Genomic DNA, 21,974 nt, shown 5'->3' on the forward strand with positions numbered 1-21,974 from the left:
TTTTAAATCCCTGCTGAACATACGGTAACACTCATATAACCATCACTTCAACAAAAAATAAATTAATACTGTCATCTCACAATCTCTTGTCCCCTGGCAAACTGTCCCCTTCCTAAAGGTAACCACTATTCCAATTTTGACTCTATAATTTAGTTTTGTTTTCAAACTTTATATTAATGAAATCATTTAATATGCATTCTATTGTGTATTCATTCTTTTGTTCAGCATTGCATTTGTGATGTTCACTCATGTTGTTGGTTTGGGTTCAACTATCTCTTCATTTGGAAGAAAATTCTATCTATCTATCATCTGTTCATTTTGTAGTCGTAGTATACTACTTTGGATTTGTCAAGGTATATTAAGTTTATGTTAGTAACATAAGGGTAGTAAAATATCTGTAACATCTCAGTGAATTAACACAGTGTTTATTTCTTGTTCATGCAAAATCCACCAGAGATGAGGTGACCCTCCATGGCCATTGTCTACCACATGGGACTCAGAGACCCAAGCTGTTTGGGTCTCATGGCTCTGACATTAAATAGATGGACCCCACACTTGCTACCAACAGAGAAGACACGGTGTTAAATCACAAAGGGGCTGTTTTCTGTTCCAGCATGAAAGTGAAACACGCATCACATTGACTACACCATTCGCCACAATACCATGGAACCTCCTATATCTACCTGGAGGCTGGAGAGTCTAGGCAGGAGAGGAGAATCAGACACTGGGGGGCATTAATGAGGTCTATCGCACATACTTTAATAGAAATATTTTTAGATAGATCTAATATAAACTATGTATTATATTCATGGCAGAAAAAATACTGGCTACTGTTCTGTGATACACTAATGGTGGACGAATCCTATATAAGCAAGATAAGGAGTTCGGCTGTCCTAACAACAACAACAACAAGATAAATTTAATTACAAAATATGTCAAAATGTTTATACTATGTTAAAATGTTATACAAAGGAGCACCATAAACAAATTCAAATCTAAACAAATTGGGATGTAATAATGTAAGCCTGGCTGAAAGCCCATTACCTACCTTCCCCAGTCTTCCTTAAAACACCTCCCTCACACCACTGGTTCACATCTGTTCCTCAGTGAGTACAAAGAACCTTCATGACATTACTATATTTATGAAAAACAGATTTTGTTTTCCCTCAAATTGTTTCTTATTGCTTATGTAAACTTGATTTTACTGTCAATGAATCTATTTTTCCCTGTGAAGATCATTTTGGCACCTTAGGTTGAGGTGAAAGGAATCATAATTTTTCTCATTAAAATTGATATAAATATTTCTTTTCAATTTAACGACTTTCTACTTAGTGGCATGGTTTCAGGTATTAATTAAAGTTGTTAAGCAAGGTTTGGGTGTATTAAGGGAATTTTGCATAATGATGTTCAAGGTTTTCTATGATTGCTGTGTGAGAAAAAGCAAGTTGCTGGATATTTTATAAGTTATGACCTCATTTTTGTAAAAAAGATCCAGAATGATACAAAATGACACTATGAATAGTGATTTTGCCTGGGCTTACATAGAATACTAGTTATTTGTTCTAAGACCCTGAGACACGATGCAAAGGATCACATTCTGCCTCCGTAACTTGTTAGCCGTAAGACTTTGGACAACATAACTCTTTACTTACTCCTTAGTTTCAGTTTTCTTTTTAACCTAAATATCCAGAATAACAATTACATCACAAGATGGTTGTGAGGATTAAATGAAATAACTAACTGTCAGATATGGTAGATAAACTGCACATTGCAGCTATGGTTACCACTATTTTTTTTTTTAACATTTCTATGTTGTTCAAGTTAATTTAAAAATGAACATGTAATAAATTTGTTTAAAAAAATTAAAATAAACCTATAAGGTCTACTGAGTTTTTGGAATAGGTTTTCCTCTATCACATATGACAGCACTATCCTGAATAACTTATATAACTATGTATATTTGAATAAATTTGAATAAAATTTTCTATGACCCAACTATCAATTCCTGGGTCTAATAGTGGTTCTATTGCCACACTCTCTTTACTGCCTGGTAGAGATGCTTCTCTAGCTTTGGACTTCTAGGTAAAGCAGTTCTTCTCATTTTGAACACCATAAAATTGTTTAATCTTTTGTGACCATCTTCACCCATTTTGCCCATACCATTTTTGTATTGGAATATTATTTATTTATTTATATTTACTGAAATTTTAAATGATAAATGGAATATATATGTTTTTCACATAAGATATAAATACCTACCATTTATTAATTATTGCTTGTCTCCTGTTGCTTTTTGTTTTCATTTTTTGAGAGAAGGGGCATGGCCATGAGAATAGTGTGGAAATCCTGAGTTCCTGATTTCCACTCACCTGCCTTCTGGGGACACTGATAAATGGGGTTGGGTAAGGAAGCTGGGGAGCTCCTGGAAATGATAGCAAACCTCTGTCCGCTGCCACACCAGAAACTGAGAGCCCTTAAAGGTCAATTAAAGAGGGTTAAAGGAAAGCAAAATAACACTAAACTAGACTTAGATTATTTACCCAGTAACAACATTCTGTGGTAGGGTGAGGTCTACATATGAAGTACTCAAAGAACATGGAGCAAACAGGCCTTCTTTTCCTTGAAATATAAACAAATGCATATCCCCCCCCCACCCCCGCCATTGTGAGGAGGAGGATGGATGGAAGGTGAAGACTAGAAGGGGAAGGCTATGGGAGAGCTAAGGGAAGGACATGGAATCCCTGCAGATTTATAAAGATGTAGCTTTTATTCCTTGCTTTATTCACAACAAAAATTACATAATGAACTTTAAGTATGCTGGAAACTGAAGGAAATAAATTTGCAACATCAAACTTTCTTCCCCTTGGCCTGCCATGGTTTTTGGTCCTCACAGATTAGGAATTATTCTTGGTGTTCCATCACTCAGCCTTGTATCTGAGGCTCGAGAATCATTTCACACTTCAACAGCTCTTTAAATGAAGCATCAAGTTACCTCATAATTGACTTGTCTCCACTGTGTGCTTCAACACACGAAATTCCAGCCAAATTAAAGTACAACAGATGGGAAAAATCACTTGGGAAGAAACACTAATGAAATAGTTTCACTTTCTCTTTGAAAGCTGGAATAATATACTGATTTCAAATAACTCCGGTTGTGTTTCAAATCCTTGGGGTTTGGAACACAGGTACATGGATTAAAAATCCAAGCAGCAAGTAATGCTTCTTCTGAGCATGTAAGGAGATAGCCCCATTTCAGAAGGGTTTTTATCACGTCATCATGTATCATGGCCCCTGTCCTGGGTACTGAGCTCTAGCTTGGGCATTGCACCACTCACTGCTCATGAGAGCAGCCAACACAACCAGCATCAATCAACCTAGTTCTCGTCAACCCTGTTCCTACACAGGAACAGAGCAAGAAAAACATAGCTGGTCAGGACAATTCTAAGCAAACCCCAAACCCCAAATCCTCAAGCATATAGCCTTCTGCTGTAGTATAATGTCACATTGAGGATATTGACATTGATACAATCCACCAATCTTATTCAGATTTCCGTAGTTTTATTTGTACTCCTTTGTGTGCATGTGTGTTTGGTTCTATACAGTTTTATCACCTGTGTAGGTTTGTGTACCTACTACCACAGTCAAGATGCCGAGCACTTGCAACACCACAGGGGCACTTGGGATGCCTCTTTATAACACAACCAGGCTCCCCTCTCTAAATCTTGGCAACTGAGAATTTGTCCTCCATTTCTAAAATTTTGTCATTTCAGCAATGTTACATAAATGGAATCATACATGATGTAACCTTTTGGGATTGGCTTTTTTTCACTGAATATAATTTCCTAGAGATTTCTCCAAGCTGTTATGTGTATCCATAGCTCATTCCTTTTTATTGCTGAGTACTGTTCCATGGTACGTGTCTGTCACTGTTTGCTTAATCATTCAACTGTTCAAGTGCATTGGGCTGATTCCAGTTTTTGGCTATTGTGAATACAGCCTCTATGGACATCCGTGTAGAAGTTTTGGGGAGAACAAAGTTTTCATTTTCTGAGGTAAACATCCAAGAGTTCAACTATCATGTGATAGTTGCGTGTTTAGTTTTTTTGAGGAACTGCCAAATTCACCACACTGACGGTACTGTTTTATATTACTACCAGTGATATATGAATAATCTAGTTTCTTCTTATCCTCAATCAGCTGTTGTCAATATTTTTTTGGCTGTCTGGTAGGTATATAGTAATATTTCATTGTGGTTTTAATTTACATTTCCCTTATTACTAATGATGTCGGACACCTTGTGCTTATTTACCATCTCTCTTTCCTCTGGTGATGTCTCTTCAATGTTATTTGCCCATTCTCTAATTGCATCATTTGCTTACTGCTGAATTTTGAGTTTTTATATATTTTAGATACTGGTTCTTTGTCAGATATGTGGTTTGCAGGTATTTTCTCCCAGTGGATAGTTCAACTCTTTATTCTCTTTATACGATGTTCTGCAGAGCAAGTTTTTAATTTTGATGAAGCCCAATTTAGCAAATTTTCCTTTCATGGGGTTGATTTGGATGTCAAGTGCAAGTAAAATTTTTTGCCAAAAATCCCAAAGATTTTTATCCCATGTTTTTTCTAAAAGTTTTATAGTTTTATGTTCCCAAGTTAAATTCACAGTCCATTTTGAGTTAAATTTTGTCTTAGGCAACAGGTTTAGGTTGAGGCTCTATTTTTCTTCTCTTTTTTGTCTTTTGCTTATGGATATCCATTTGCTCTGGAGCTATTTGTTGCAAAGCTATCTTTCCTCCACTGACGTGGTTGCGCATTTTTTGCGTCTTGGTCAAAAATCAGCTGGGTATATTTGTGCGGATCTCTTTTTTTGTGTGGGTTCTCTACTCTGTTCCATTGCTCTATTTTCTATGATGTTGACTATATTTCATTGTTTTGATCACAACAGGTAGGCAGTTTGCCTTAATATTGGTGGTAGTAATTTCTCCCCTGTTACTATTGTTTTAGCTGCTCTAGGGCTTGTGACCTAGAGAATCTTGCGCACATGCGGACAAAGATGCTTCCTTGACCAGGTACCAGCTGTAGCGGGGTCCCTCCTGCCAGCTCTACTAAATGCCCGGTATCTAAGTGAAACAGGGGAGTCGCAGGCCCAGCTGGGAAGGACAATGTTTCCTCCACCTGTTTATTTGTAGTGGAGCTCTCAGCTGATTATCCTTGCCAGCGGTGCCAGCTCACCTGTGGTTGTGAGAGAGACTCCTCTTCTATCAGGGAGAAAAATGTGTTGCAGGAATTCTCTGCCTTTAGTCCCCCTGGTTCCTGGTCACACGGCTTTGAAGAATGAAGAAGTGGACCAGACGAAGAAGCAAAGCTTATTGAGCAAGAGTATAAAGTGCCAGAGAGGCAGGGGACCCGAGAGGGTGGCCCCTGCAGTGTCTAAGTTTAAGGGTTTTTATGAGCTCTTTCGTGGAACTACCTTAAGCAATCAGGGTGTGCTGAACTGTGCCCATCAGGGCTCTGGTCACGTATCTGCCTACCTCTTAGGTTAATGTCTCCATGCTGATGGTCTTTTTTTGCTGACATCTGGCGGCTTATGTCTTTACTGCCCCTTGCCCGTGGTCTGGGCACAAGTGCCTTGTGGTCATTGTCTTATTTTAGGACATTTTGCAGAAGTCACTTCTGCAAAGGCTGCAAAGCAGAATGCTAGTGCGCTCCTGTCTAAGCTGCAAAACCGGATGTCAGTGTTGTTTTATCTCAGCTGTCCTGACTCCATATCTTCTTGTTGGGGACTCTGGCCCTGACTACCCACCTGTCCAACTCACTCCTAACAAGTGCGCCTACATGACTGCCCTCTTCTGCTAATTTGGTGATCGGAAACCAATGGGTCTGGGAGGTCTTTCTCTGTTGTGTGGGGGGCAGAAAGGTGCCTGCTTCCACACTGTTCTTCCAGTAGTAAAGTTCCAAACCAGCTCACCTTCTCACCGGTTGCCAGGGTCCCCCTTTGGTTGTCTGGGGCATCATTTCTAGACTCTACAGTTATGCTTTGTGGAGAGGAGCAAGGATAAGATCAGATGTCAGACTCTATCACACAGATATTTGGTGGGGGGTGGGAGGGATGGGGTGGCTGGGTGATAGACACTGGGGAGGGTAAGTGCTATGGTGAGCGCTGTGAATTGTGCAAAGTCTTGTTGAATCACAGATCTGTACCTCTGAAACAAATAATACATTATATGTTAAAAAAAGAAGAAGAAGAAGAAGAAGATAGCAGGAGGGGAAGAATGAAGGGGGGGAAATCGGAGGGGGAGACAAACCATGAGAGACTATGGACTCTGAAAAACAAACTGAGGGTTCTAGAGGGAGTGGGGTGGGGGGATGGGTTAGCCTGGTGATGGGTATTAAAGAGGGCACATTCTGCATGGAGCACTGGGTGTTATGGGCAAACAGTGAATCATGGAACAATACATCAAAAACTAATGATGTAATGTATGGTGATTAACATAACATAATTTAAAAAAGGCAATAGATAAGCAGCTACTTATTTCAGTAAAGAAGATACTGGTATATCAAGAGCAACACTTGACCCTTTATACAGAACTGAAGAGAAATTTCGGAGCCTGGAAAATGTGTGCCATATCCCCAATTAACTGATGATGTTCTTGTGCTTTATTAAAATGCTTAAACTCTTTTTCTTTTCCTTTTTTTTTTTCCTTTGACAAAAATAGAGTCTGGGCTAAATTCCAATTTGAATAAGTACACTGATCTTCCAAATTCTCTTGGCAGTGTAAATCACATGCCGTCTTCTTCATATTCTGTCTTTAACTAGTGGAACAGGATGGCAGTGCACACGGAGATAGACGCCGAGTTCTACCGAGAGCCGCCTGCAGATGAAACACCTTTCAGTTAATTACCCCGCCGGATTTACACCGTCCCGGGAGTCTGCAAACTGTGTACTTGAAACAGCACTCTGCTTCTCTCCCTGATTGAAACCCCCTTATTTTCCTTGCCATTGTTTTTGAATCTGTTTAATACTTTTGTGAAAATAAAGAGATCTGTTTGCTGGGGGAAAAAATCATGTTGACATTTCCAAGTGCAACATTTGGATGAGTGTCCCAGCGCCTGCCAATGAATCCACACCTACCTCGGTCCTCTACCTCCCACATGCTAGTTCTGATGTAGAAAATGTTGGGGTTTGGAGCTGACAGCCAAGAAAGAATTCTTGAAAGGCTTTGGGGCCAAAAAGGTGGTTTTATTAAAGCACAGGGACAGGACTCCTGGGCAGAAAGAGCTGCTGCACCGGGGTTGTGAGGAGTGGCTGGTTATAGACTTTGCAGCTGGGGGGAGGTAAAGACAAAGGGAAGTTTCTAAAAGGACTTTCATATGCTAAAGAAGACTCCCAGGATCCTGGAGGCCTAGCTACTGTCCAGCTAAGGTTGTTTTTCCCTCTAGCAAAGCATTAACAGGAAGACAGTTAGGAGTTTCCTGGAGGAATGTTATACTCTGCCTGCCTCAAGGATTTGTCAATGGGCGTCAGGTTATAAGGACATTTAATTTTATCTACATTTTCTTCTGCTTTTGTTCCCCATAAGTAGAACCAAGAAAAGTATCTCCACCTTTCCTTCTCAATTGAACACCTTCCAGTTAAATATCTTTGCTCTTATGTCCTTCTTAATAACTGCTGACCCAAAGGTCTGACACCATACAGTATTTTGTATTTAGATGCCACTCTATTTTTTTTTTCCAAAAGATAGAATCTTAAAAACATAGAAATCACCAGATGTCCAACTCAATCTTTTTAAGGACAAATTTAAACCAATTTACATTGTATTTAAGAAACTCCAGGGAAATAAGTTTCATGATATCTTTTGCAGATACATTCTAATATTGAATAGCTTTATTTCCAAGTAAATTTCTACAAGTAATGATGGGGTTTTGGAATACATGTGAGGTTTTGTGGGGTGAGGTCCAGAGCCGATGACCAAAAAGGAATTCTTGAGATGTCTTTGGTGCAAAAAGGTGGTTTATTAAAGCACGGGGACAGGACCCATGGGCAGAAAGAACTGCTGTATGGTGGGGGGTGGGGTGGGGGGGTGGGGGAGGTTGTGAGGGGTGGCTGATTATATACTTGGGAGTTGGGGGAGGTAAGGAAAAGGGAGGCTTCTTTCTTTCTTTTTCTTTCTTTCTTTCTTTTTTTTAAAGGGAGGTTTTAAAAGAACTTTCATATGCTAAAGAGGACCTACGAGATACCAGGTGCCTTGCCCTCCTCAAGTTCTGGTTGTTTTTCCCTCTGGCAAGGTATTAACATTAGGATAGTATAGTTGGGAGCTTCCTGGAGGAACATAACACTGCCCACTTCAAGTATCTGTCAATGGACTGCAGGTGGTAAGGACATTTAATTGTATCTACATTTCCTCCTGAAAGCTAGGTATGGATAGAAATGCTTTGTTCTTGTAAATTGCTGAGATATTTGTAAACTGACAGAGACTCACGTCTTGCAGGATTGTGATTTCTATAAGTCAACTATTTGTTTTTCCTTTCCTTAGCTTTAGGGCAGCCTGAGGAACGTCACATATATCCCGTGGGGGGGGTGGCGGGAGTTGTGGGATGTCCGCTTCTGCTTTGTCCTCAGCTTGCCTTCTGTTCCCTTATCAGTATTATAGGCATAAAGTCGTTCTTCAAAGAAAAAGAATAATTTTCAGTAGGAGAAAATATTTGACTATTCCTTATGCTAATTAAAAATCGAAAGTAAATTTCTAGAGCAGTGATTGTTAGAATTTTATGGGTTACAGACTCCTTTAATAATCTGATTAAAACTATTTTTTTTTCCCACGAAAAGAAGCTGTGTATAATTGCAGGAGGCTCACAGGTCACCTAAAGTCCACCCAAAGCCTCCAGGTGAAGAGCCCTTGCTCTGAAATATAAGTAATTTTCTCTGAGAACTTCTAAAGTGTCTCTTCTAAATCTTAGAATCCCTCAAATAAAACATAATTCAAGGAGTAGAATCCAAAACGAAATTCAACTGTATCAATTATGATTCTTTGGTTATATGTAACAGACATAAACTGGTTAACTTAAGAAGAAATAAATTCTCTGGAGATATTTTTCAGTACCTCCTAGATTTGAAGAAAAACCCCAGACCAGAAATGACATCAAGTCTTTGGCAATACTAATATAGCTGGACTACAGTCTCTTTGACAGGCTCATGATGACTCAGCTTCAGCTCTTTTGTTACTACTACCAAAACAACAGCAGAAGGGATGCAGGGCAGGCAGAAACAGGAAATGCCCGTTACAAAAGCCACAGACTTCTGAGAAGTTAAGAATGGAAACAACCACTTTATCTTCACTGCCATTTAATGTTTTGATTAGGGCCACAATTATACTCTTACTATTTACTAACTCATGTCTGCATATAACATATGTATATGAATTTTGAGAAACCGGGATACAAAGGCTGGTGGGCCTCCAAGAAGGACATGCTTTCCAACAACAACTCCCCATGAGGCCCAAGAGTGTAACAGACAAGAAGACATTCTCAGAAGATGGAACCAGAAGCCATGGACATCAACCCAACAGACCAGTCTTTTTAGAGTACAAAGTCTGTTCGCGGACTTCCCCACTTCTTGGGGGGCAGGGAGGAGGCCTTCACCATGTCCACACTAAGGAATTTCAGAGTCACCGTGAAACATGCGTGTTTGTCTGTGTGTGTGTCTTCCATTCCTCTTGTTTCCGAATGAGAGTGCTGAGAGTCTGATCCACAGTTACATATTGGATTTGTTTGAGAGCAATGGGCAAAAAAACAACAACAAAAAAGGGTGCTCCTCTGGCCAAAGACATGAGTAACAGCCAGGTACTATTTTTGCAGGATTGCAGGGTTCTTGTCTCATGGAGTTGAAGAATGAATTTCACGGACACAAAAGGCTGAAGTGAAGTGAAAGTGTATTAAGTGAATGTGAGAGCAGGAAAGAAAGCTCTCGAGAGTGAGAGGGGTCCCGAATGGGTTGCCACTGAGGGCTTTTAGTGGCAGTCTTTTACTGAAAACTTGACCAGCAAGCTTGTGGCCTTGAGATTCTTGGGCCATCTTGGTTTGTTCCCTTATCTCTTGTTCAGCTCTGTCTCAGTGTCTCTACCTGCCAGGAATAGTTTTGGAGCCCAGTCAGGGGGGTCAGGGTCCTCCTATCTCTCCTGCCTAGAGCTTAACCACTTCCCTATTCACAGGACAGGACCTGTGCGCAGAAAAAGTTAAAAGGGGATTGTGAGCAGTGACTGATTTTGTACTTTTTAATTAGTGGGGGTGAGGGATAGCACAAGTCTCCGAGGAATGCGGAAGCGAGGCTTCCAGGACCTTGAGGGGCCAGCTGCTGCCAAGATGAGGTTCCTTTTAAACCTTAAGGCACAATGGGGCACCTGGGTGGCTCAGTCGGTTAAACATCTGCGTTCGGCTCAGGTCATGATCCTAGGGTCCTGGGATCCAGCTCCCGTCGGGCTCCCTGGTCCACAGGAAGCCTGCTTCTCCCTATCCCACTCTCCCCTGCTTGTGTTCCTTCTCTCACTGTGTCTCTCTCTGTCAAATAAATAAAATCTTTAAAAAATAAATAAATAAACAAATAAACAATCATTAAGGCACAAAGGCAGCCACGAGTTCCTTGAGGAAGGTCACACTCTGCATGTTTCAGGGATCTATCCATGGGCTGCAAGTCGTAAGGAGATTTTAATTTAAGTTACATTTCTTTTGCCTCTGTTTCCCACATCACTATTAACAGTTTGGAATATTCTTACTTTAATTGCATGAACATGATGAGCTCCCTGGTTGCTTTAGTGGTATATAAATTAAGATCCTATTTGGAAAATGAAGCTGTCTTGACTAGACTATGATACATATCTTCTGTGAACACTGCAGAATACCATTGTTGACAACCTGCCATCTGGTATCATCACAGTCTCTTAGGGGTGTGAATCTTTTTTCAGGTCCTATAAACTGTATTTTTCAATATTTTCACTTGAAGGCCAATCTGATACATTTTTGAAAATGATCATAAGCATTGCTTTAGACCCATTTTAACATCAGCCTAATAGCCCACATAATGGGGAACAGTGTAGTTTATTCAGTTATAATCTACTGAAAGCCTACTCTGTGAGGTTTTGTGCTATGATTTGTGGGTGATTAAAATGCATAATATATGACAATTACAATATAGTCCTTGCACTCAAGGAGAATATAACCCATTATACAGCAGAGAGATGAAATCTTTACACAAAGTATTAGAAATGGGCTTAATGTGACAAGCTAGTTAAACAGTAGTGACACAACAGAAGAAATAAAGCTTATCAGACACATTTGAAGCATCCAGGTTCTTGAAGACCAAGAGTTATTGAAATCTGCAAATGGTATATGAGCATCTCATGGGGAATTTTAACTTCCCTTCAGGACATTTTTTTTGGTCATATCTGCAAACCACAAATGAAACTCTGGCTTTCCCCCTGCTTCCTTCCTCTTCGTGTTTATAGAGCCAGAGATGATTTAAATGTTCATAAATGAAAAGCAAGAGTAAATACAAGCAGTCTGTATGAATCATAAACTGGAAAGCAGCTTCTGAATTCAAGTTAATCATTTTATTTTTTTATTTTTTAAAGATTTTATTTGTTCATTTGAGAAAGGGGGGGGGGGGGAGAGGGAGCACGAGAAAGGGAGGAGGAACAGACTCCACACAGAACACAGAGCCTGACACGGGGCTTGATCCCAGGACCCCAGGATCATGACCTGAGCCAAAGGCAGATGCTTAACTGACTGAGCCACGCAGGCGTCCTCAATTAAAATAAGATTTTAATAGTTTTGGCTTTTTATTTTAATAGTTAATGGCTTCAGATGATTTGCTACAGAAATGATGGTCTTAGGCAAAACTTTAATGTCGGCCAAAGGCTGTTTTTCACACATTATGGTGTAAAATATGCCGGCTTTGGGCACCTGCTACTCCAGAAGCAACTAAAGTTAAAAATCGGCTAAGTTCATGAAAAAATACAGGAAAACTTCAAAGTTCCTTCAGAAAAAAATACACAGCAAAATTTTGTATTATATTATTAACTGTATAACAATATAATCAGTAATTCTATCATTAATCAAATAGTTATTGGTGAGGTTGTATCTAATATGATTTTGGCCATTAGCACAAGTTTAATCTTCCTGTTGAAAACAGCATGAAAATTTTCTATTCAAACCTGTAAAATATTATAGAGATGTTAACCAGCTGAGCCCAGTTTCACCAATGAGCTATATTGATTTATATTACTTAGCAGTTTATTAACTAAGTCTTTACTATGTAACATATTATTTTGGAATCTTTTTCACAAAGGCAAACATCATTTTTTAATGAATTTTCTTTGTATCTGCATAAATATATCAACCACCCACAGTTGAATGTGGCATGAAAGAGATATCCATGTGCCATCTGAATTGGTGATTCTGAAATCAATGGTTTGATGAACATTGAAAATAAAGGGTGTCATTATATTATATTCCAGATGGGAAAAGGATTTACAGATTAGGTAAGTGTATTTTTATAATTAATAAAATGTATTAAAAGGGCCTGGTTTATTTGGATAAACTTAGATTTTTTTAGTTATGGATTGAAATTATTATACAATGGTAATTTGTTATGTAAGTTCACTTAAAAAATAAACCATCCTGTGTGTTGACGCTGCCATCTGTGTTCATACCAAAAAGAAGGATGTTTAGCCTAAGCACATGCAAAGCCTTCAATGTATAACACAGCTATTCCATGAAAACACACCTGTGGTTGGAAACTATTTTATCTAAATTAAGAGGAATAGAATTTGTTTTATAATTGATTAGACAAAAAATGTTGTACCAGCTTAAAACAAAGTTCCTTCATAATGTTAATCTCAGAAATGGGAAAGTCGTTGAAACTTTTATTGATCTGTTATTAAGAATCCCACTTGGGATATGGCCCAGGGCACACAGTTTCTTCTCTGAGGCAAATTCCATTACTGTATGGTTCTTCTTGCCACTTCTCCCTCTACTTTTCTATTTTCCAAGAGGCAGTGGATACAAGGGCTTCATTGGAATGAGAGAGAGACACAAGATAAATGTGAGAATATCATGCAACGTGTTTTTGTTTGAAAATAGTCTATATAAAACAGAGGGCTCAGAGACTAGAAGTCAATGTTTTTTGTTTTTGAAAATTTGGTTTCTATTTTTTAAAAGATTTTATTTATTTATTTTAGAGAGAGAGCGCACGCAAGTGGGAGAAGGGGCAAAGGGAGAGGGGGAGAGAGAATCTCAAGCAGATTCCACACTGAGCATGGAGCCCAACAGGGGGCTCGATCTCACAACCCTGAGATCATGACCTGAGCCAAAACCAAGAATCAGACTCTTAAATGACTGAGCCACCCAGGTGCCCTGAAAACTTGATTTCTAAAAGCCAGTTAAAAGTTTAGTGAGGTTGTCAGCAATTTTCTGATTCATTTAAATGAAAATTGTCCTTTGTTACATTTCAGAAAACACTTTGGTGGACACTTCGATTTTGCAAAAAGGAAAGCCACAATCCTATTCTTCAGTGGAGGTGTTAGAGACACTGAAGTGTTAAATTGCTCTTATAATGATGTTTCATTATCATCAGAGTTGCACCCTCGGGATTATTACTCAGAAGCCAGCCTGTGACTGCAGAAGAGAAAGCTGTTTTCTCTGCTCTTACAAGAGCCCCTGAGAAAGGGGGTAGAGAGTTGACCTTGAAGTACTTGGGAGGATGCAAAGAGGTAGATGATAAGAGACTAAGGCGAAAGAAACTGAATGAGAAGTCATACATTTGTCAAAGACGATGATCTAGGGATTGTAGGAACTTAGTATGCTTTATACACATATCTTGGTTAACTCAATCAACACAACTGAGGGTCTTTAAACAGCTATGTATTCTAACAGAGTTATTTATTAACTATGATCCCAGACATTACTATCTTCAGCTTCTCAGTAAGCTTTACTGTTCTTCTACATGGAGATGATCTCAGTGGGGACAGTGCAAACCTCTAGAGAATAGTTAGGAAAAATGCGGGGGCATTTTGGATTGGCCCAAGAATGGGACAGAACTACTGCTATTTACTGGTTGAATGTTAAGGATGTTAGATATCCCCCAATCTTTGAAAGAATCACATGCAACAAAGAATTATCTTACCTCTCTATGATTTGAATGGTCCATCATTCATGTGGTCTAAAAGCAAATTAATGATACAAGAACCTAACTCTGTAAGATATATAAAACAAAAGTATCTTTTGCAAAGTTTTAAAATTCACTGAATATTTCAAGGAATGCATCAGTTGTCCACACTAAAGGCAGACTAAACATTGTTATCTTTAAAAATTTACCAAGGTTGTTCACCATTTTGAAAACTGTATCACCAATGGCAACCCCATTCCAAATATTTGAGTGACAATTACAAACCACTTGTAAATCAGTCTGCATTTATTTGTACCTACTGCATTGTCAGTGATTCCAAGTATAGGTAGGAACATTGTACCTGGTGTTCTATGTCCCATGTATTTCCAGTGTAGTCACTCCAAGCATTTATACAGTAATATTTATAGTATCTTCTTACAAAATATTTTGATTTTATTTTTCCTTTATTTTAAAGGTCAGGCACTATATTTCTTTTTTATTTATTAGAAAATACTTTGTTAAGTCTACCATCTTGCTACCTCTTTTCTGTTCTTACCAGCTTTTCTTGTACGGAAAAGATCTAGAAACAAAGCAAATATTTGTCACAGGAGAATTAGCTGAATCAATGACAATGTATTTGTGCCATGAAATATTTCACAGTAATTAAAAAGAATGAATTACTTTTGTCTCAAAGAGATTTTGTATTCTTTGGTGAGAAAAATCAAGACACAGTAAAGAATGTATAATAAAATGACATTTTGTAAAATAGGTCATGATATAAAATATGTATGATTATATTAGATGAGTGAAAAACATGGAAATATTTATACTAGGTTGTTATCATGTATTATTTTGTGGGGTTCGGAGATCACAGGGTGATGAAGGAAAGTTTAGGCAAAGAATAATAGAGGAAAAGTGCATGTGTTTGCATATTTGAGTAAAATTACATATATATGTATATATCTAATTAACATTTTAATAATAAGATTTAATAATAAGGGGCGCCTGGGTGGCTCAGTCGTTAAGCGTCTGCCTTCGGCTCAGGTCGTGATCCCAGAGTCCTGGGATGGAGCCCCACATCGGGTTCCCTGCTCCGCGGGAAGCCTGCTTCTCCCTCTCCCACTCCCCCTGCTTGTGTTCCCTCTCTCGCTATGTCTCTCTCTGTCAAATAAATAAATAAAATCTTTTTAAAAAAAGATTTAATAATAAGATTTAAGTACATGGGGCATCTGGGTGGCTCAGTCCTTAAGCGTCTGCCTTCGGCTCAGGTCATGGTCCCAGGGTCCTGGGATTAAGCTTGGCATCGGGCTCCCTGCTCAACAGGAAGCTTGCTTCTCCCTCTCCCACTCCCTCTGCTGTGTTCCCTCTCTCGCTGTGTATCTCTCTGTCAAATAAATAAAATCTTTAAAAAAAAAAAAGATTTAAGTACATGAAAAAAGGAAAGGTTTGACTGATTAAAAAATACCTTTGGAGTTTTCGTCTGAGGAAGCTATGAACTAGAAGTGTGCTTCTGGGAGAAGCCCATTTCCGGTCACATGCCTCAGTTAATCCACTGCAGTTTTCTAAAACTGGCAACCAAGAACATGCTGTGACTTACAAAAAACACGGTGCTGGGACTGATGACAAGGGATGCATTTGCGGTCACAGTCTCTATGTCTGGGTGACCTGACCGAGTGTTAGGTAGGATTCAGAGTTCAAACACTTGTATTGAGCTTAACCCACAACAGCTCTTGCCCGGTGAAGGACACAAATCTGAAGCATATTTTTAAAATATCTTAAAGTCTTTACAGTTATAAATAAAATTCCCTCTAAGAACCATAGCTGTTTTTCTCATTGTTGAATGTCTTCAAATGCAATCCTGTTAGCCCATTCATGATCTTGTTTTACTGTTCACCAAAAATGCAGCAATTCAGAGGGAGACACATCAATGTTATTGCATTTTAAATATTTTGAGGCACTTTTTATTGAAATTGGAAAAATTGAAACTCTAATGGCTACTCAAATGATAGTTTTCTGAGAGAAACCAACAAATGAACATTAAAACACAGGAACTCATTCTAAGAAGGAAAACCTAGTACCTTATCAGTAGGGAAGGTTATAGATCACACAAAAAAAAAGGAAGGAAAGAAGGAAAGAAGGAACGAAGGAAGGAAGGAGAAGAAAAGAAAGAAAAAGAAAGAAAAAATAAGGGGTTTCCTCTCCAGAAGAAGGTGGTGAGTATTGGGCACTGCTAGTTACTTTTTCTTCCCTTTCTTTTTTTTCTGTGTGTCTGGAGCCAGCGTCTTCTTCTCTGGCTCCACCGGACTTGTTTCTTCCTCCGTAGCCAGAGCTTCTAATCTTAGGTGCTCAGCTTCCAGCAACTTGTTTCTATACTCTTCCCTGATATCAAAGATCTTCTGTCGGGCTTCATCTAAAGAGTCCTATTCCAAAACAAAATCCCAAGCAATTAAGATCTACTGTTAAAAGCTTATGGTCCCAGAAAGAAATTTAAAAAAAAAAAAAAAGCAATCCCTTGATCCCTTCCTCATGCCAATAGATTCCTGTGGCAAATTACTGAAGAGAGACAGAGAAAAAAATATTAGGTTATGGTCTCAAATGTTTATCAATACATGAAACATAAGAGAGCAACAAAGGGTACATGAGATTTTAACAAAATGGTAAATAAAAGCATTACTAAGAGAAAGAGAGAGAAAGGGAAGAGATAGGCATGAGTTCAAATATAAGCTCTAGAAAACATGCAGCTCAGTGCATCTCTCACCGTAATTGTGCTCAGTAAGTTACTAGTTCCCCACATTGTACTAGACCTGATGAAATGTGTCTGACCTGTACTTGAAGAACTTTCAAGTACTATCACCCAGTTCACTGCTTTCTTTGTTATTGTCCGTTTGGCTTTCATTCAAGGACGCCAAGCTAAATCCGAGATCACCTCTTGGTCCAATTCTTACTTACCCCTACCCTCTCCTCCTGGATCAACTGATTCACTTGGTTTTCTGGATCTCATACCCCATTGACTTTTCTTCCTCTTTCACTAGCTGCTCCTTGTCAGTTGCCTCTGCTAATTTCTCCTCTTCTCCTTCATCTCTTAATGAGGAAATGGCCATGTCTTAGATCTTAGACCTCTTTCCTTGGTGATTTTATCTAACCCCATGGCTTTAAATTCCATTTCTATACTGATGGGGGTCCCCCAATTTTCTAATCTAGAGCCCAGATCTCTCTCCTAAATTCCAGAACCATATATCTAACTTCTTTCAATATCTCCCACATGACTGTAATAGATATGTAAGAATGCTTTTTTCTGATACAATAGAAATATCCAAATATGTCTCAAATTGAAATCTTTGTCTTTCCTTTCAAGCCTTCAGATCTGATGGCAACTCAACCCTATCAATTGTTTAGCCAAAAACCTTAGAGCATTTCTTGACTCTTTACTTTCTCTTATACCAACAATCCATCAGGAAATCCTGATTCTACTTTCAAAATATATATAACTATAGTTAAATTATAGTTTATATTTTCAAAAAGAAGGGTAATTTTCAAAACTTAATGTCAGTTCCAGGCAACATTCTAAAAATATTCACAAATAAAGCAGTGATACAACTTAAGTGCCAATGTAGCTTTCCTAAGAAACTTTGGCTTTCTTGTTTCATTTGCATTTCTGACAGAATGGGCACAATTATGGTTCAACCTGTTGTTTCCTGTTTCAAAAATGATATAATTTAAAAAAGGATTAATGAACTGATGCTAGCCAGAAGAGAAGTATTTAGAAATGACTGTTTTTGTCTTCATTGCTGAATTCTTCGAGAAATTTTCTGTGGTTTTGCAACTTGCATGATTGTGGTGGAGATTATGGCAGAGTTGAATGTCAGAATGAGACTCTCCTCAAAGCTTTTGGTGAAAGAAAAGTCCTGTATCCACCACAATAAAATTGGCTTCACTAAACCAATTGTACAAGATGAGAGTAGTACCGTATTAAAAAGAGAGACAGGGGCGCCTGGGTGGCTCAGTCGTTAAGCGTCTGCCTTCGGCTCAGGTCATGGTCCCAGGGTCCTGGGATCCAGCCCCGCATCGGGCTCCCTGCTCAGTGGGAAGCCTGCTTCTCCCTCTCCCACTCCCCCTGCTTGTGTTCCCTCTCTTGCTGTCTCTCTCTCTGTCAAATAAATAAAATCTTAAAAAAAAAAAAAGAGAGACAGAGAAAGTCATCTGAAGGATTTAGTGTAAAGTAAGTTTAATATATGTCAGTAATCTCTTGAGGATTGGTATCTTTTTCTCCCATCTGATAAGAAATGGGGTACGGATAATGTCTATTAAAGGAGATTCAAGCAAAACTAAGGTGTTTGTGCCTCACACTTAAAGAATGAGATCCGAATTAAAAAACCATCCCCGTTGGGGCACCTGGATGGCTCAGTCGGTTAAGCATCTGCCTTTGGCTCAGGTCATGATCCCAGGGTCCTGGGATCGAGCCCCACATCGGGCTCCCTGCTCAGTGGGAAGCCTGCTTCTCCTTCTCCCACTCCCCCTGCTTGTGTTCCCTCTCTCGCTGTCTCTCTCGCTGTCAAATAAATAAATAAAATCTTTAAAAAATAAATAAATAATAAATAAATAAATAAATAAATAAATAAACCATCGCCATTAATATTTCTTCCCTATCGCCTTCCCATCTACTGCATTTGCTTGTCTGTTAAACAGAGAAAAAAAAACATGACTGGAAATAACGAAATTCCCTTTTGTCTTATAATATTGTAATTTAAAGTATTTTCTACACGATGAATTGAATCTACATAATTTTAATATTCACCCAGTTCTCTTCACACATATTTTGTTGTTGTCTTCTCTCTCTTTCCTCCCATTTTTGTGGATAGATCCCCAATACTGCATTATGGAAGGGTTTAAGGAAGTAAAATTCAGTGTGTTTCACCAATCTTCCATCTTCTCTGAGGAGTTGGGAACTAAATGCTTTCAAGACTTCTTTCCACCCAGGTCCTATATTATTCTTCTATGATATCTTTTTAACATTATAAGAGAATGTGTCAACTGTAATCTGTATGTTGAGACTCACCCGCATCTCCCCATACATCTCCAGGATTTCATCTTTTACTTTAAGCTGTTCCTCTTGGTCAATGTCTCGAATGCTGAGGACTCTGGTCCTATACTGACGGAACTGATGAACCTCCTCTGCCTTTTGCATTGCCTGCTGCTGGTTCAATTCCTCTGTTTGTAGCACAGGGTCGTTGTCTATCGTTTTTCTATAAAAAACATCAAAAGAGATGCATAAATCATTTTGGAATGCTGGACTGAACTTTACTTTAGAATTCAAATAATTTAAAATCATATGGACAGTGTGGTGGTCTGAATCCAATCAAATGTTAGGAATAGAAAGGATAAACTATTATTTTTTGATGAGCTATGCTCCGTTTATTAAGTCACTAATATTTTAGGAAACAATTCTAGGAAAATACCAGTAAAAATCAGATGCTTCATCTGATGAGGTGTTCATGGAATTGGTGTTGGAAAGTATGAGAATATTTGGAGGTTTTTCCTTTTTTAATTTATGCAGTTAAATAATGTTGAAAATATTTTCAAACATAAATATGCTTGAGTAACTATCTCTCTCTGTTAATCTCTGTCTAGTTCTTGATAAAATTGAACCTACTTAAATAATGCCAGCAGGCATAGTGGGGAATTTTCTGCAGCTCAAGTCACTTTAATCAGCTTATAAATTAAATCTTTACAGGAAATATTCAAATGCTGTTATGATTGACTTAATAAAACATTTGCTAAATTTGAGATGTAAAATCATGTACTTCTAAAAATTTGAATACATTGAAGTATATTAAGCATTTCAGTTCAAATTTTGAGTTGTTTAGCAACTTATTAATGTATCCAAAATTCTATGAACACAGATGTCCTCATTAATCATGTTTATTAAAACTTACCGTACATATTGAGTTAAATTTACACATTCTAGCGCTTTTCGAATAAGTCGTGGAGACGTTTCCAAAATTGTTGGGGATCGTGAACGAGGCCCTGTTAAAAAAAATAAGTCTTAGACTTTGAAAAAAGAATCAACACTGACTACATGACTGTTGTATCTTATTTTAATTAAAAATAATATCTTCTGTTAAAAAAAACAACCATTGCTTGGACCTGTCTAATTTAATATGATTTTAATGTGACTCAATTTACTTTATTAAATATAATTATATTTCATATTTATCCTCTAGCTGGTGTTACTATACTTACAGTTACATGAAGGAAATGGCAAAGTGAATATACTCTATAAGAAGAGTAACAGAATGTTACTGTGATGGTAGTTAAATGAAGGTGGAGACAAGAAAAGTCATACTGTATTTCTTTATAAACAAATTAAATGACCCAATATTTAAAATGCTTCATCTAGGGGTAAAAGCCATCATAAGCACTATGGGGAATGGGATATAAAAATATTTAAGACATAGTAATCTACTTTAAGAAACTTGTAGATCCAGTGCGGTAGGCAATATATAGCAGGTAAACACTGAAAATCAAGTTAGCAGGAAATTTCTACTCCCTAAACTCATTTGAACCCACAAGAAAAAAACTTTAAAAAGAGACTTTAGAGTCTATGATATTAACCACTCAGGCTTTCCAGGACATTTAATCTCCTTTTAAAAAAATTACTGGAGTATAAAATGTCATAAAATTCACCCATTTTAAAAATGTAATTCAGTGCTTTTTCGTATGTTTACAGAGTTGTGCGACCAGCACCCAAATCCAGTCTCAAAACATTTCCATTCTCCACATAAAATCTCCTGTGCCTCTCACAGCCCTTCTCATTCCCATCACAAGCCCCGGGCAGCCATCGATGCGCTTTGTGTTCTATAGCTTTGTCTTTCTTGGACATTCCATGTAACTAAGAATGGTAAAATGACATCTAACTTTTTAAGAAACTGTCAAATCATAGTGTTTTGATTATTGTTAGCTTCATAATAAATTCTGAAAACATGAAGTAAAGATCCTCCCCCTTGGTTCTTTATCAAAACCGGGTCTTTTGCATTTCCAAGTAACTTTTGGGATCAGGTTGCTAAATTCTATAAAATGTCTACCAGAACCTTGATAGAGATTATACTGAATTTATAGATCAATTTGGGGAGAAATGCCACCTGACCATATTGAGTCTTCTAGTCCAAAGCAGGGACTGCCTCCTTCTTTCTTTAGATTTTTAAAAACCTCCTTTAGTGACGTTTTGTAGTTTTCAGTATACAGGTCTTGCACTTTCATTAAATTTATTTCCATACATTTATTACTGACATTACTGTGAATGAAATGGGTCTTAATTTCCTTTTTTAATCGCTCATTGATATTATGTAGAAATGAAAGTAATTTCGTATATTAATCTTGTATATTGTACTTTTTATTTAGTTACATGCCTTCAGAGTTTTAACATGTTTTTTAATTAATTGTTTTTCAGTTTATTAGTGCTTTTTGGGAGAGGCTATGTCAGGTCCTCACTTCGCCATCAAGATGTCTCATGCCCCACGGACTATTTAATCTTGCTTTTTACGCGTGGTTGTGATAGCCTCCAGCAATATTGGAAAGTGCTTAATTTATAACAACTTGTTAAAAGTGATCACTCATTCAGAAATAAAATCTAATATAAACCTTTAAAAAACATTTTAAACATGATATACAAATTAATTTTTCATTTTTTTGAAAATACATGAAGACGGTACATGTGAAAAAACAGAATATCCTAACTCTATGATGAAAACATAAATTCAACCACGTCTTTCATTTTATAACAGAAAACGGTCCTGAAGAGTTGACACTTTACAATATG

The 21,974-nt window shown here is 37.9% G+C and overlaps 1 protein-coding gene across 1 annotated transcript in view; it reads right to left on the bottom strand.

Moving 5' to 3' along the window:
• Positions 1 to 16,392: 16,392 nt before the first annotated feature.
• ADGB (androglobin) overlaps positions 16,393 to 21,974 on the bottom strand; it is a 156,978-nt gene continuing 151,396 nt past the window's right edge. The window contains 3 exon segments of the mRNA XM_021693470.1: positions 16,393 to 16,578; positions 19,215 to 19,401; positions 20,092 to 20,206. Coding sequence (XP_021549145.1) covers positions 16,393 to 16,578; positions 19,215 to 19,401; positions 20,092 to 20,206 — 488 coding nt within the window.

Source organism: Neomonachus schauinslandi, chromosome 8 (genome assembly GCF_002201575.2).
Source record: "Neomonachus schauinslandi chromosome 8, ASM220157v2, whole genome shotgun sequence".
Classification (NCBI taxonomy): domain Eukaryota; kingdom Metazoa; phylum Chordata; class Mammalia; order Carnivora; family Phocidae; genus Neomonachus; species Neomonachus schauinslandi.